General features: G+C 50.8%; 4 protein-coding genes across 4 annotated transcripts; 3 read left to right on the top strand and 1 right to left on the bottom strand.

Moving 5' to 3' along the window:
- Positions 1 to 3,225: 3,225 nt before the first annotated feature.
- On the top strand, positions 3,226 to 4,815 carry LTR84_011541 (uncharacterized protein; the record flags this gene model as incomplete). The annotated part of the gene is made up of 1 exon (XM_064855070.1): positions 3,226 to 4,815. One exon carries the CDS (start codon positions 3,226 to 3,228, stop codon positions 4,813 to 4,815), a length of 1,590 nt encoding a protein of 529 aa, XP_064708659.1.
- Positions 4,816 to 5,590: 775 nt separating this feature from the next.
- On the top strand, positions 5,591 to 6,262 carry LTR84_011540 (uncharacterized protein; the record flags this gene model as incomplete). Its single annotated transcript, XM_064855069.1, has 1 exon — positions 5,591 to 6,262. One exon carries the CDS (start codon positions 5,591 to 5,593, stop codon positions 6,260 to 6,262), a length of 672 nt encoding a protein of 223 aa, XP_064708658.1.
- Positions 6,263 to 7,771: 1,509 nt separating this feature from the next.
- Positions 7,772 to 11,245, bottom strand: LTR84_011539 (uncharacterized protein; the record flags this gene model as incomplete). Its single annotated transcript, XM_064855068.1, has 1 exon — positions 7,772 to 11,245. One exon carries the CDS (start codon positions 11,243 to 11,245, stop codon positions 7,772 to 7,774), a length of 3,474 nt encoding a protein of 1,157 aa, XP_064708657.1.
- A 1,354-nt stretch (positions 11,246 to 12,599) lies between these two features.
- Positions 12,600 to 13,241, top strand: LTR84_011538 (uncharacterized protein; the record flags this gene model as incomplete). Its single annotated transcript, XM_064855067.1, has 1 exon — positions 12,600 to 13,241. The coding sequence occupies one exon, from the start codon at positions 12,600 to 12,602 to the stop codon at positions 13,239 to 13,241; it is 642 nt and encodes a 213-aa protein (XP_064708656.1).
- Between the last annotated feature and the right edge of the window lie 1,294 nt (positions 13,242 to 14,535).

The raw sequence follows: 14,535 nt of genomic DNA, 5'->3' as shown, positions 1-14,535 counted from the left end.
GACGCTGAAGCGAAAGACCGACCTGCGACTGCTCAATCATTAACAGATTGCATGTCTCAGTGCATCTCGTGCACGACTCTCATGATGCAGATTGGTCAGATAGCTACCGACCTCAGTAGTACGAAGCGATATTGACGGAATGGTGCATCACAACAATCAACAGGTAAGCTTTGGTTGAGCTCTTCTGTGCCCTACCGCCCTAGGACCTGTCGGCTCAGACTTGGGCCCTCCATTAACGTCCCTCATCGGCTTGCCCAATCCCGCCCTGCAGGATGGTCCAGATGACTTGGAACTTGTATGGATTAGTGATGTCAGTGAGACATGGATAACAGTTCGAGGTTCTCTATCGGTATAGCTCAGAGCACGAGTCGAGGTACCTATGGGGTATAACGATTCGCCAGGAAACCAATACGTTGGCATTCGAACAGCGATGAACCTTGCAGGAACTGTCTGGCAGGGTATCAACTTAGCATTGAAAGTCCATACAACGGGGTAGTACGGAGGAGTTGAAGAGCAGTACGAGGTACGGAGTACTCGGTTGGTCACTCGAACTCGAAACAGTGAGGTAGCAGGCGAGAGTTTGCTAATCAAGACCAAAGTGTACGAGGGGTTCGCCTCGAGAAATAGCTTGGGAAGATATGAAGCCTTTGGTTTAGAAGCGAGGTTCCAAGTCCAACTAGGGAACCAGTTCAAAGTTCCGCGGCAGACGGCTGAGCACCGATAAATTTACGCGCAAAGCTGCGATTTGTTGGTCGGCTGGCCGAGAGAATTGACCAACCGGAAACAGTTTAAGCAGCAGAGAAATCCGGTACCTCGATCAACAGGGGTCAAAACCGTTTTGGGGATCGGGCAATGCAGGAACGGGAACATGGCCCTGACTAGCGCTGAGCTCGATTTTGACGACCTCGAGAGTTTTTGGTATGGGTCCAACTTCCCAAGAGAACCGTGGAGGATGAAGAGGGCAGGATTCACATGAGAGGCGCGGAATGACTGCGAGGGCACCACCAAAGCCAAGAAAACACATCGATATAAGGTCTGGGTCCGAGTTTTTCGACGCGTTTATAGAGTTGGTGCAGGGGACGGAAATGCGAGCGATAGCCATGAAAAAGTATCCGCATGTGCGAGGAAGAATGGGAAAAGGAGGAGTGCATGAACGGTTCATGTCTGCATGGTACCTCGTAGTTGTTGTTGATAGACGAAGGAGTTCACCAGATGCATTCAGAATCACAATCTGTTGCACTCGCTAAAGAGTGTCGTGTAGGACAAGTGCTGTTCTGATCGGAGTGGCTGCCTGGACGAATGACAGCTGTCATTTGAAGGGAGGGACGGATCGAGCACGTCCATCACCGTCCATCTCGTGGTGATCAAGAGGAGGGAAATGGGTGTCTGACCGAGCTTACAGAAGTGACGACAGGTGCTTTCACATGTTCCGTGCACGGTGAGGGGTCCAAGACTGGTGAGACTGTGAACTCGGACGAGACAGTGCAAGTCTAATGAGCGTGAAAATTTGGAAGAGGTCGAATGTGGTGTAGCGTCACAGGGGGCAAGGGAAAAAGCCTTTGCAGGCGTTCAAAGACATGGAAAGAAATGCAGGGGACGTGTTTGGTGGGTGCCAGATAGAATGGGTCCATTAGTGAGCCATTGCTGCGGCTATCCCAACCCCGGGGCACAACGGATACTTTGTAAATCAGAATCAGGGCTGTGACGGTCAGGGAGTCGAGGTGACTAGGGGACCGAGACCCCGGTCTTCCGGGCTGGCTTTCTCGGTGGACTGTGACTGCTCTTCAGTGACACTATCGGTTGATATTCCGGTGTTACTTCGTAGTTGGGGACATTTGGCCTCCACAGTCCGTAGTTGAGTGCCCGAGCATGTCATTGAATGGGGACGGGACTCAGGACTCAGGGGAACTGGGCGTGTGATGGAGAAATTGATGGAGAAATAGAGTGCAATGTGGAAATATCGAGGCAGAGTCAGACTACTGTACCGAGTAAGAATCCCACGCCCGAGGCGACTACCTATGGACTAGAGGTTACGGGTATAGTGTCAGGTTGGGAGTTCGACTTTAGAATTTGGAGGCGGAAAAGCGTGACAAAAGTTAAACATCAAAGGTCCGACAACGGGTGTCAAGCCAGAGCAGACAGCAGCTACAAGCGAAGGATGCGAGGTACCTAGAGAGAAGCAGAGATTTGCCTCCCGAAGCTTGTACCCAGAGGCCATTCTAGGCTGTACATTAAGTATTCGTACCTAGTTCGTGCCGAGTACCTTAGGCTCAGAATAATTCCCCATTCGGAGAGCAACGCCTTGGCTGGGTGTTTTTTGTTAAACGGACTCGATTCCATGTCAGAGTAATTTGTAGAACTGCAGTTCAGTTAGGTACCAGGTCCTTCGGTCTTTGGGTATACTGCTGATCTCCCGTGGGACTGCCCAGGTGCAGTGTACCTGGATCAGCACTTCAAGTCCCAGTTGATGACGGTATCCTCGGTACTATCCCTTTCCCTGATCCCTTGTCCAGGACATCCCGTTGAGAAAAAACTAGTCCTGGGACACTTCTCCACTGCATCTGGCATCCTCGCCCTACTAACGTCGACTAGTGGACTAGTCGCTTCCCATCTCCCCTGCCCTGGTCCTTTTCTCTTAGCCCTGCTCTTCTGGGTCTCTTCATCGTCTACTACTTTCAACGAGGTATCTCATTCCGTTCACTTCCACAATCATCGACTTCATACACTCTCTGCTTCTTCTGAGACATCCTCCGAACTCGACTTACTTCTACCACTCCCCTCCCCCTCCACGGTTGCCACGGCATCATCACCATCCGCCCTCTTCACTCTCTAGAGAGCTTCACAATTTTCTTTCCAAGCCAGAGCCTCCAGACCACTGTCGTCCGAGCTGCTCTGCTTCCATCACAACTTGATCCCGACATATTACGAAGGACAGACCTCTGATACCCCAGCTTCACAAGAGCTTGGTTGCTGACGCACGGTTCACAACCCGTTCAACCCTTCTCGCACTGACGCACCCGCAACCCGGGTAAACCTGGACACACTCACAAACAACTGGGCTTGGATCAACCACGACCCAATGCTCACGACGTGACCACAACATCTGTTCCTCAACATCCAGAGCATTGATATATTCTTCACGTTTCACTTGACCTGATCCCCTCCACCTACTTGACCAACGCCCACGGTACGAGCCGCACCACCGAGGTCGGCTGACGGGCAATCATGGAAAACATATCATCTTCAGACGGTGATTCTCTAGCTCAGTCTCAAGGCGCAGCCTATCCCTGGGTCCTCGAGCATCTCTTGACATATCCGGGCACCTATGAGATTCCCTTACGAACCATGTACACTCTCAATGCCACCACTCAAAACCCCCAGCAACATTCTCCTCTGGCCATATCTCCCACAGTCCCGGGGAATGCATTCCCCCGCACTCCAAATGCCCCAGTTGACGAGCAGCAGTCCATGACGACCGTCACCGCGGCTGCTCAACTTCGAGCGAATCTCATGGCACATATCTCCCAACTACCCTCTCAACCTACCTCACTCCCTCCTAGCTTCATCACCAGCTTTGTCCGTCGCTGCTTCCCTCCTGAACTGGACCAAGTCGATTTCCCCCAGGCCCTGACTGCAATGGATTACTTGAAGGATCTGGAGATTCGAAGACGGCGAGAGGTGGTTGCGGCCCTGGATAAACTCGGAATCGACCGAGATGATATCTCGAGCCAAAACAAAATCGCCCAAAAATATCCTCTGGTACTCACTTGGGTGTCGGATATTGAAGACAAGGAGCGCAAGGTTGAGGCTCTCTATACTCAGGTCTATATCGGCCTGAGACGGTGGACATTGATCAACGAACTCTCCTTGACCCCCTTCAACAAGTCCAACTGTATTGCCATGCTCAACACTCTGTACCCCCCAGTGATCAACTCGACCCAGTTTGTTCAACCGACTGCTCAATTGACTCCTCAACTTCTATCCACCCAACGTTCGCAATTCTTTCGCTACATTACCGCCGTCGAAAAAACCGGTACCTCTGTCTTGAGCAACCTCATCAATCAGAACAAGAGATCTGGAGAGACCAACGGCTGGGCCTACTTACGGGAAACCTTGGATAGCTATGTGCGAATGGCCAACAATGTCATTGATGAGTGTAATGACATCACTGGACGTGGCCTGTCCCCCACTGCCTCGTCCTTTAGCTCGGTACTCGAGTACGACAGCGAAGGTCGTCGGAAGTTTGATTCGGCCATCTCTTTCGGCTCGGGTAACTCATCCAATCGCAACTCTGGTCAAAGTCATGCTACACGGCCCAGTACCAGCAGTAGCTTCAGTGTTGAAAGTCAAGGCAAGGGCCACAGCCGTCAAGTATCGAGGGATAACCCCATGTTAAACAAGCCTTTACCTCCACCCAAGGATGATGATGTCACGACGACACCCAAGGCAGGATCCACCTTGGAGCGAATTGCCCGCGAGTTGCGCAAGATCAAGAGCCGCAATACTATCAAAGACGAACTACAACGACCCAGAACGGCGTCGGTACCAGCCTCTACAACCTTGATGGATATATCAGAACCCCTGCCTACTACGACACCTTCGAAGGATCGAGGGCTCAAAATGAAACGCAGTATCCGCAGAATGAGATCAAATACCAACGTGTTGGACTCCGTACGGACAGGCAACCGAACTGACGAAGCGGCGGTGCCTATAGCCCCGGACTATGATCCGACATTAATGAGGAAGCGCCGAGATGAGTGGGAAGCACATCAGAGGTCGACGAGCAAAAACACCATTGAATCGGAGTTAATTTGATAATGCATATCACTGTACCGGGCAATGAATGGTGACGGATGGGATGGATTCTTTTACTTTTTCTATTTTCGGTTGGGAGGTGTATTGGACGCGGCTACTGTTACCGCAGATGAAGTGGGGCTTCATCAAGGATGGCAATCCTGGAATGTTTAATGAAACTGCATGAAGAACGACGACGACAAGTCAGAATGTACTTGGATCAGGCGCAACTGCAATTGCCTTGTGAGAGATATTGAGATCAGACATGGGAAGCTTCCACGAGCAAAAATTGTACTCTTGATGAAAGAAAGGGAGCATGCAAATGCAGAACGTGTTGACGGCAAAAGGCTGAGACCTAGATAACCAGGCTGGCGGCGAATAAATTCCATATTACGCGATCAGAGATTACAAGTTTTGCCTATCAAGTGCTAGAATTGCCAATCACTATAAGTTGATGTTCACTCCTTTTCACGCATCTCCCTTGTGTATTTTTTGATGCTCGCGATTAAGCACTTGCGCCCGTTATCGTAAGGAAAAAGTTCGGATAATGTAAAATCCCCTTCCGGGACGTCACTTCACTTTCTCAAGGCTTCTCCAACTGCGGCCCACCATGTCTTCGACCACAAACTTTAGAAATTCACGTTCCTAGGAACTCGACAATCAAACTCGATCTATCGTCGTGATACACCTTAGACGCCTCAGAGACCATTCATCAGGTGTTAATCCGCCAGAAACAGCACCGCACAAAACACCCAATCCTCATCCTCTCTCCTCCCCCACGAACCTCCACTCAACCATGGCAGCCCCCGACGCCGCAACGACCAACCCGCGGGGCATCCCGGTATTCCCATTCATGAGCAATGTTTCAGACTACGTGAAATCGATCGACGACGTCGAATCCACACTGACACGCTTCCAAGAGATGGTGTCGAAATACACATTCATGCAGCAGAACGTCGAGCGGCGCGGGGCGGGGCTGCGCGAGAAACTGCCCGAGATGAAGCGGACGCTCGAGGTGGTCAAGTTCCTCAAGAAGAAGCGGAAGGACATTGCGGAGAAGAAAGCTACCGGCGAAGGAGGGGACGATCTGGTGGACGACGATGAGGAAGAGGGAACCCCCAAAGGGACAGCAGACGAGATCGAGACGACGTTTAGTCTGCAGGACACGCTGTATGCTAAGGCCAAGATCCGGCCCGCGGAGATCGACGACGTCTACCTCTGGCTCGGCGCGAATGTCATGGTGGCGTATCCGCTCGACGAGGCCGAGGAGCTGCTGCAGGCGAAGCTGGACAAGGCCAAGGAGAGCGCCAAGGCCGCAGACGAGGATCTCGAGTTCCTGCGCATTCAGATCACGACGCTCGAGGTCGCGGTCGCGAGGGTCCATAATTGGGACGTCGCCGAGAAGAGACGTTTGAGGGCGGAGGGCAAGTTGAAGGATCCGGATGCAGATGCAGGGGACAAGGAATAAGTAGGTTCAGAACGGCGAGGCGGTCATGAATGAGGGCTCCTGTCCTCTTGGAGATGGACGGAGGTCTCGTCCAGTTGGCTCAAAATCATGGGAACCTGAACTGTATGGAAAATGTTCACACCGGGATGGGAACCATTCCACCAGCATTCGACATCTAGCTAGCATCGGGACGATATCATGCCGGGCAATCCAAGCAAAAAGACAGGTCCTTCCATCTGATCCCAAATCCCCATCACATCAATGGTTATTCCATGGGCAGCTACAGTACGAAGCCCAGTTGTGAGATGCAATGCACACAGCAGACGGATGAGATGGAAGCAGAAAATGACATCCAGGAAACCACCACCACCCCTTTACCTCTTCGGGAGTCTCACTCTCCCTCTCGAGCAAGCCTTTTCATAGCCTTAGAACGAACCTCACCTCACCTCGCCTCGCCTCACCCCACTTCCATCTTCCACAAGAGCTTCGAGGTCCAACGGCCAGGCCTGGAACTCAACACGGTTTCCTCGTTTCGCGCCCACAGAGCTAGCCTGAAACATCGAGCGTCGAACCTCCGTGCCAAGCCCGACATTCCATCTGGATGGCAATGGACGTTGTCATGCGCGCCCAGAAAGAAAGGAGAGAAAACGCCAAATCCCTACCCAGCCGATGTCTCTCTCCATCATTTCAAGCGGTCAAAGTTCCATCGCGCCCGGTGTATCATCAGGAGGACAACTTCTGCTGGCGTGATGGTTTGACCTCCATCCTATCTGTCTAGCTAGCTAGTAAGCTGGCTGAGTATCTGAGGGCTATCTATGCATGTGTGTATATCCTCTCCAGTGTCGCTGCTATACAGCACTGCTGCGGTCGAGGGGCGTAGCGTGTCGAATAGAATAGGATACAATCAAATAATACTCTGCTGCCAAAATAGTGAAGTCTTTTTGCCGCTCTGTTCGTATCGCTGAGGGGGAGGCATTTCAGGTATTGGATTGAGTCGTCGTCCACCCGTCCCACAGAGCATGAAATCGGCTTTGCCTTATCATTGAGTAGGAGGAGAATCAATCCGTCACTCTACAGTGATTGAAGAAGCTTGGGAAGGAGCGGGTAAATATGAAGGTCCATTAATCATTATCATTTCAGAAACAATCCGACCAGGTTCAACCAACCCCCTGGTCGACCATACAAGCAAATCATGCTGGCTTTCGATCACTACACTTCATAAGCTTCATTCATCAACGTTCCCATCCCCAATGCTCCACGTAGTGCATGCCATAGGCATCGCTCATCTCTTCTTACTGCATATATGTATTTTTTTCTCACTCGTCTCCTCGTCTCCTCGTCTCCTCGTCTCATCCCATCATACATGATATTATGCAGCCAATCCATGCAACATTATGCAACGCAATGCAAAAAGAACTCATCAAGTCATTAATCGTACACTCTTTCTCTCTTTTTCTCCTCGCAGAAGTTTCGAGGCCCTCAAGTCTGCCCCGGTTGATGGATTCTTGCCATCGGGCTCGCCTTTGTCTCTTATCCATAATCAGAGAAATGGCTAGCATTGTTAATTGTATTTGACCCTTGGTTTGCATACCTCTTCATTGTGGCATGTATCTCAGTGGTATTGTTCAAAATCACGCCTGGCGAGTCCTGAAAGAAAGCCTCGATACCCTTGCGTTCAGTCCTTCTAGGCTTGAGGGTGTCATCATTCGTAAGAGAAACAGGATCGTAAACATCAGAACGCTTGACAGATGGTTCGACTGCCACAGATGTGTCCTGAGTGTCAGAAGGGTATCCCGAAGGTCCAATTGCGATGTGAGACCGTGCGAACGTCACATTGGCTTCGTGATATCCACATGATGGAGTCGGAGAGCTAAAGCTTCGCACCTTCCGAATGGTGTTTGGCTCTAAGTCATGACATTGTGGCGAAAGCCGAGCTGCTTTGAAACGATCCAAGAGAGTTCCAGCGGTATGATCCAGATGTGGCAACTTGGCACTTAATCTCTTGTGCCTCTTTTCAATACTGCTAGATCTGGAATGCCTTCGATCCTCTGTGTCTCGCAACATCTCACCAGGTCCTCGAACGATGGCGCCTCCCACAGCAAGCATGATTGCAACACTGAACTTGCCCCAAAGCAACAAAGAATTACCCCAACCAGACTTGACTCCTTCGGGAGGTAACTTCTGCTTGGTCTGATTCTGAACCGTATTGTGCGATTGACAAAAGTCTGAGCCGTGGCGCACAGCATCTTCTTGTTGACGATCAGTCCCATAGTCGGAATCTTCGATATCGTTGTAATCAGAACAAAACTTCTGGGCAATACTCTCGCCATCATAGACGTCCCAATCCCATTCATCATTACTGGTAGATGATCTGCGGCGGCTAATGAATAAGCCAAGAACCCACCAGCTCATCTTTCCAAATACAGCCCAGTTGGATCGCCATGCATTCGCTATGACTCGTCTAGCAAGCGCAAGTGGGTCTTGTTTGAATGTCTGGATATATGAGGTGTACCTTGATAAAGTTGCATATACCGTCTGAATTGTTATTGCAGCAAGTGGTTTGGACCCTATACCCCTCTGTTGAAGTAGTTCTAAGGGACTAAGAACGTTCGCGCTTCCAGTCTTCATCCTATTGCTTGACCGACGTTGAGTTTGGCTGTCACATATAGCACGATCTCTCAGAGACTTTGGATTCAAGACCGGGCGTGTGTTAGGTGCATCAGTGTCCTTCAGACTTGGCTTGTGCACATTGCTTTGGTCAGGAGAAAGCCGTACATCGGTTTTCGAACCTTTGCGTCGCTTGCGTGGGTTCAAAGGGGACTCTTCAAGATGGGATCTTCCCTCTAGATACGCTTCGTCAAGTGAGCGAGACACAGCCCTCGAGAATAATGGTCTAGGAATCTCCACAGGGGAAATCTCTGGCTCGCTATCTCGAAGTGAGTGTCCAGACTGAGATGTCCCTACAGGACCGAAGCCTTTATAGAATGCTCCCTGATCGATAGACGGGTGACCGTGGTCGTAAATAATGTCTGCTCCACTAGGTGGAGTTGGCACAGTCTTTAATACCCATGATGTAATGCGAGGGCGAGGTGGCTTTCGACCAAATTCTGAATGCATATAAGAATTCTCAGAGTCCTTGGTGGGAAGCTCTCCGTGGCCTCGTCTTGAGTCAGACCCGGGCGGTTCTGGCATCAAGGTTGGTTCCGTACTTTCTCCCAGCTTCGCGAAGACTTCATTTAAACTTTGGAACGAAGGTCCGGGTTCCGATATCAGATAGTCAGGACAACTCGGAGGAGATGTAGGAATTTCTTGGCTGGATTCGCCGGAACGCGAGGCAGGCTTCCCTGGATCACTCGCATGCAGGGGATTCGAATCTGTTGCGTCGGCTGTTCGTTGAGGCGATGTTAGTGGGGATGCGGAGGGAAGATTGCCATTGTCTGCAGTAAATGTCGGCAACAACAAAGGCTTCAGCTGTGTTGATCCTGGTATGAATTTCCGTGGTCGTCTCTTGGAAGGTTGTCTAACATGCAATGGTGGTCTGGAATCATGCGGCGGGTGAAAAGACGGAGGTAACTCTGGACTGCTCGAAACGTGAGAAGCCAGGGTTGAACGTCTCGAAGCTGCTGGGTTTGTGGACTGTACACATGATTCTCCTAGACCCGAATCAATGGAACGAATGTCATCGTTGGTCTCACTGTACGTGGGACGATGAAACCCTGGACTCGAAATAACAGGAGATGATAGGTTATATCTAGTAAAGTAGCCCGGTTCCGTGTTTCCTGGAGACATGACGATGGACTGAGGGCGACTCAAAGGTGTAAATTGGACGGGTGATGAAGGCATACGAGGAATGATCAGAGACATTGGACGACCGTTTCTCCGTCTTGGAGTAGGTAGCTCAATGCCATGTTGGCTTTTGGTGGGCGAGAGAGCGAGTAATTGAGTCAAGACTTCATTTCGTTTGGTCATGCCACGATTTGTCACCTCCAAAGACATCCTCTCTTCTTCGAGTTTATCAATGCGTGCTCTCAAAGCATCGACGGCTCCCTGGTCAAGTCTGGATTCTTCCCGATTGAACTCGAGCTCCTTGATGGTGGCATTTTTTTGCTCGGCGGACTCCTCAAGATCTCTAACCTTTCGTTTTAGTCGAAGTTCATTTTCGGTCAAACGCTCCACGGTGTTACGTAGTTCCAACTCAAAGGAGGACTGTTGGACTTCGAGCTCCTTTTTCAATTGCTCATTCTCCTGCCTAGCTTTCTTGAGCTTTTCTTTCCAGGGAAGATGAGTATTTGGTGAATACATTGCATCTTTTACCATTTGTAATTCATTTTCAATGTGTTGAATATACTCCTCGGAGTTGAAGCGATGTTTGGCCTGTGAAGTTCGTCGACGAACCGATGAACGGATTGAAGCATAATGGGGAGAGCCAGCGAGGACGGGCGATGATCGTTGTAAGTTCACCGAGACCTCTCTGAGACCCATATCGGTGGATGCGCTCTCGACTGAATCAGTAGAAAAGGCCGGAGGTTCGTTGGAAGAGCTCCGGTGAACTGCAGTTGCACTGAACCGGTCTGATGAGTCCTTGAAGATTGGTATTGGAGGTCTGGATTGGTGGGAGTGTTTGCGAGAAGCGGCAAAGTTTGCAATCTCGTTCAAGATAGTAGAAGCCGGAGAGGAACTGGTCAGGTCACTGGTCATGTCGGATGGTGAATGAGATTCATCTTGTTTGATATACCGAGGAGAGGAGAAGTGTGGAGAGTCGTTCTCAGAGGATCGAATCAATTGGGGAAAGGTGATGGTGTTGACTGACAGCCTCTGGGCAGAGAATCTGGCGTGGCGTGTCTGTAGCAGTCTTTGCTGACGAGTATGAGGAACCGACTTTGGAGTGGTTGTAGCATTTGTGGGAATTGAAGAACGGTCGCGAATAGAGAGGGAGCCGATGGATCTGGAGCGGGAGTGTATGGGTAAAGAGTTTGTGGAAGAAGCCGGGAAAGCATTCTCCATGGCAATTAGAGAAACTTATGTTGGCATGTACAGTATCAAAAGAGCCGACAGAATGGTTCGAGGGCGGCAAGGCATACGATTGGTAGTATGTACTGGGTGTGGTGTGGTGTGGGCGAATGAGATGCTGGAGTTGAAATTAAAGAGACATTCCACAGAACCTCGGTCAACGAGATGGAGGGGAGAAAGTGATGGATGCACAATATCCGTACTTGTAATGTGGCTCTCGCAGCAAAAGGAGTGTGAGAAAGAGAAGTTTTGTAAAGGGTTGAAGTGAAGAGAAGCGACGAAGAGAGTCTGGTCGAATATGCGCAGGAAGTTCAGCGCAGGTGGTGAGGAAGGAACGATGTTTGTCTGCTGATGCTGGTCTCAGCGCACGATACTCTGGGCAGGTACGACTCTTTTTTTGCCCTGTTTACTTTTTACTCAACTGGGGTTGGATCGGTGGTCATAGCGTGCCCTAATACAGTAGGATTCGGTCGCCTGACAGCCTACAGGCTACAATGCCTAAAACAACTCCGCACAGGCACCTAATTCCCATGTTTAGCGGCCTCGGTGGGGGATCTGGTCATTTGCGAATCTTCCCGAACGCCCAAAGAAGCCCAATGATGACGCCCGAAACAGCCGAGGTCAATGGGGCTTTCGGCCTGTGCAAGGAACACCCACGACCATCCTGACGCGCGCTCACGTGTCTTCCCAGTCTCTTCGGCTTTCTTCCTCTTTTTGGCACAGTCACAGATGCTCTTTTGATTGCTACTCATTTCTAGAAGCCTATCCGTTATGTGTGAATTATGGGAATGTGCAAAGTGGATTTGACTCGGCTTGTCCATGATGAGCTGCCTAGAATTCTGGAAACCATCTTCGTCCAGTGAGCACAGCTGAAGGACCATCGTAGGCAGTGGGCTTAACTTTGAAGTGCCCTGAATCTGACGTCCATATTCCTCGACTGCCTCTGCTAACCACAAGCCGGACTGCCTTGTCCTTACAGAAGTACAAACGGCTTTGTATGCGACAATGCCGGTCAACCAGCTCTTTACGTGAACAATGCTACTTTTGAATCCTATGCTTTAGCCTTCAGTCTCAATTCACCTCGCATCCTTTGAATCACCTACCTACGGCCTTGTACCGAGCCAGACCATAGCAGAACTGACATGCTGGTCATCTCGTCAACATGTGTCGACAAGCCCAATGGCTTTTCATGCACTGCCCTCCTTCTTGCGCCAGGGCGACGTACCCCTACGAGACCCAAGTATGTGGGAGTTTTGCGAACCAAGGCAATCCATGGCAACCGAGGAGACTTTTCTATGGATCCAGTCAGCACAAGGTCTGTTCAAAGCTCACTCTGATTCCTTTTCATATGCCTGCCAAATGCCCTTATTGCTATCAATGGTATGCCGAAGAGGCGCTGCTTGAAGGACGTACCATGATCCCATACCAAGATTACCTCAACAGAGCGCTAGAGAATATGTATGTGCCTGAACATCTCTCTTGGCTAATCCCAATCATGCCACGGTTTGACCTTCATTTTCGCGAGATCGATTGGAATCCTCCAGAACGTAAGATCCCTTTGGAAAGTGGCGAGGTAAGCCCTAAGACCAAATCTTCTTCCATTGATATCCCAGCCGGCGTCATCAATGCAGAGTTCGATCCTCGCGATTGGATTCTTGCGGACAAAGATCGTACTCTTGTAATGAATGCCGGTCAAGATCTCCATGACGTCCCTTATCCTATCGAACCACGCCCACGGAACCCGGTTGGTCAAGCTTCTGATTTCCCAAAGACACCAGCCAACGTTCCTGACCCAGCGGATTGCAAAGTCAACATGGTGCCCCCAGGTATGCGTGGTCCTCAATGGAAGCCTTGGACTCCTCTGTCACCACCAGTTGGACCACCAAAGGAACACACCTTGATTCCAAGAGGCTTGAGGCCCAAGTTTGCCGCAAGCTTTGAAGACTGGCCCGAGCCACTGAAGCCACGCCGAAAGGGCTGGTCGGAGTGAGCACAGAGATAGCCAAGGACTCAACCTCGTTCGCTCAATCTTCTCCCCCGAGGTAAGTGCCGACCGAAGGGCTCCGTTCTCCGCCAATGCAGGACGCATGCGTGATTGAGCGATTGCATCCCTACACAATCCCAGATGTCATGGTGCCTGAACTACACTGATATGGCTGAGCCAGACAGTGATCGAGCTGGCATAAACTTGACTTGAACAGATGCGTAGCTGGCAGTAATTGAGCTAACAGACCCCTCCACCACCCACAAATAGCTTACAATAGATGAGACATCCGTAGCAATAACTACGCTGAGCAATCCTAGTTATTACTCAAATCAATGGATGCTAAACAGTATCAACCCATCAGCACACCCACAACCCGGAATTACGTCTTTCTTGTGCCCCAATGCGTCTTCTCTATTGCCCGTAAAAACCAGCAGCTCTATATCGCGGTAGGATAATGTGTTGATGTTGAGCTGTGAGGCGGAATCTCAAGAGAATTAAAACTAATCGTGGACTATCATGTACTTGTCATTAACACATTCAGGAAGTTTTTATGTAAATGCCTCTAAGCACGAAACTGTGGAGGAAACTAGTTTCAACAATTTTTATACATGTGAAGCATCAAAGGATGCAATCTAGGCCCAAGCTCACTGCATTTTCCAGAGTCTTCCAGCCAATTGTTTTTAAGAACCCCATCTATCTAACTAGTCATCGCCGACGAGGATATCCAAGGCGCCCTTGACAGCCTTGACACTGACCTCGTTGCGCTCACTGTCACCTTTCTTGCCGACCATGCCACCGAGAACCTTCTCGACCGCGAGGTCTTTGCCCTCGAGCTTGATGTCGCCGACAATGCCGCGCGCATCAACGGTGCCCTGGAAGTTGGAGGGGTAGGTGATGAGCTGGTCGCCCGCGATGGAGGTGTGCGAGGCCTTGAGCAAACGCTCGGCGGCGATGGAGTTGACGTAGACGCGGGCGTCGCCGGACGCGATGCGGGTGGTCAGCTCGGCGCGTGGGTCGGCATGCTTGAAGTCGACGCCGATGTAGATGGAGCCCTTGGCGACGTCGATGTTGGTCGAGTTGTACACCGCGAAGGTTCCCTTAAGGTGGCCGTTGCCGAGGTGGATCTTCGACGTGCCCTCGTTGCCGGAGCTGATGCTGGTGATGTCGAGGGTGACATTGCCCTTGGCGACGTTGACGTCCGTGACGTGTCGGCCATTCGTCAATGAGCCGCGCAGGGCACCTTCGGCGATGTCGAGCGTGGTGGTGTTGGTGTGGACTGGACCTGGCTTGACGAAGC

This window comes from Exophiala bonariae, assembly GCF_035927105.1.
Source record: "Exophiala bonariae strain CCFEE 5792 chromosome Unknown scaffold_6, whole genome shotgun sequence".
In the NCBI taxonomy this organism is placed as follows: Eukaryota; Fungi; Ascomycota; class Eurotiomycetes; order Chaetothyriales; family Herpotrichiellaceae; genus Exophiala; species Exophiala bonariae.
Note: the sequence above shows the minus strand (reverse complement) of the source record. Positions and strands in the feature narration are given on the sequence as shown.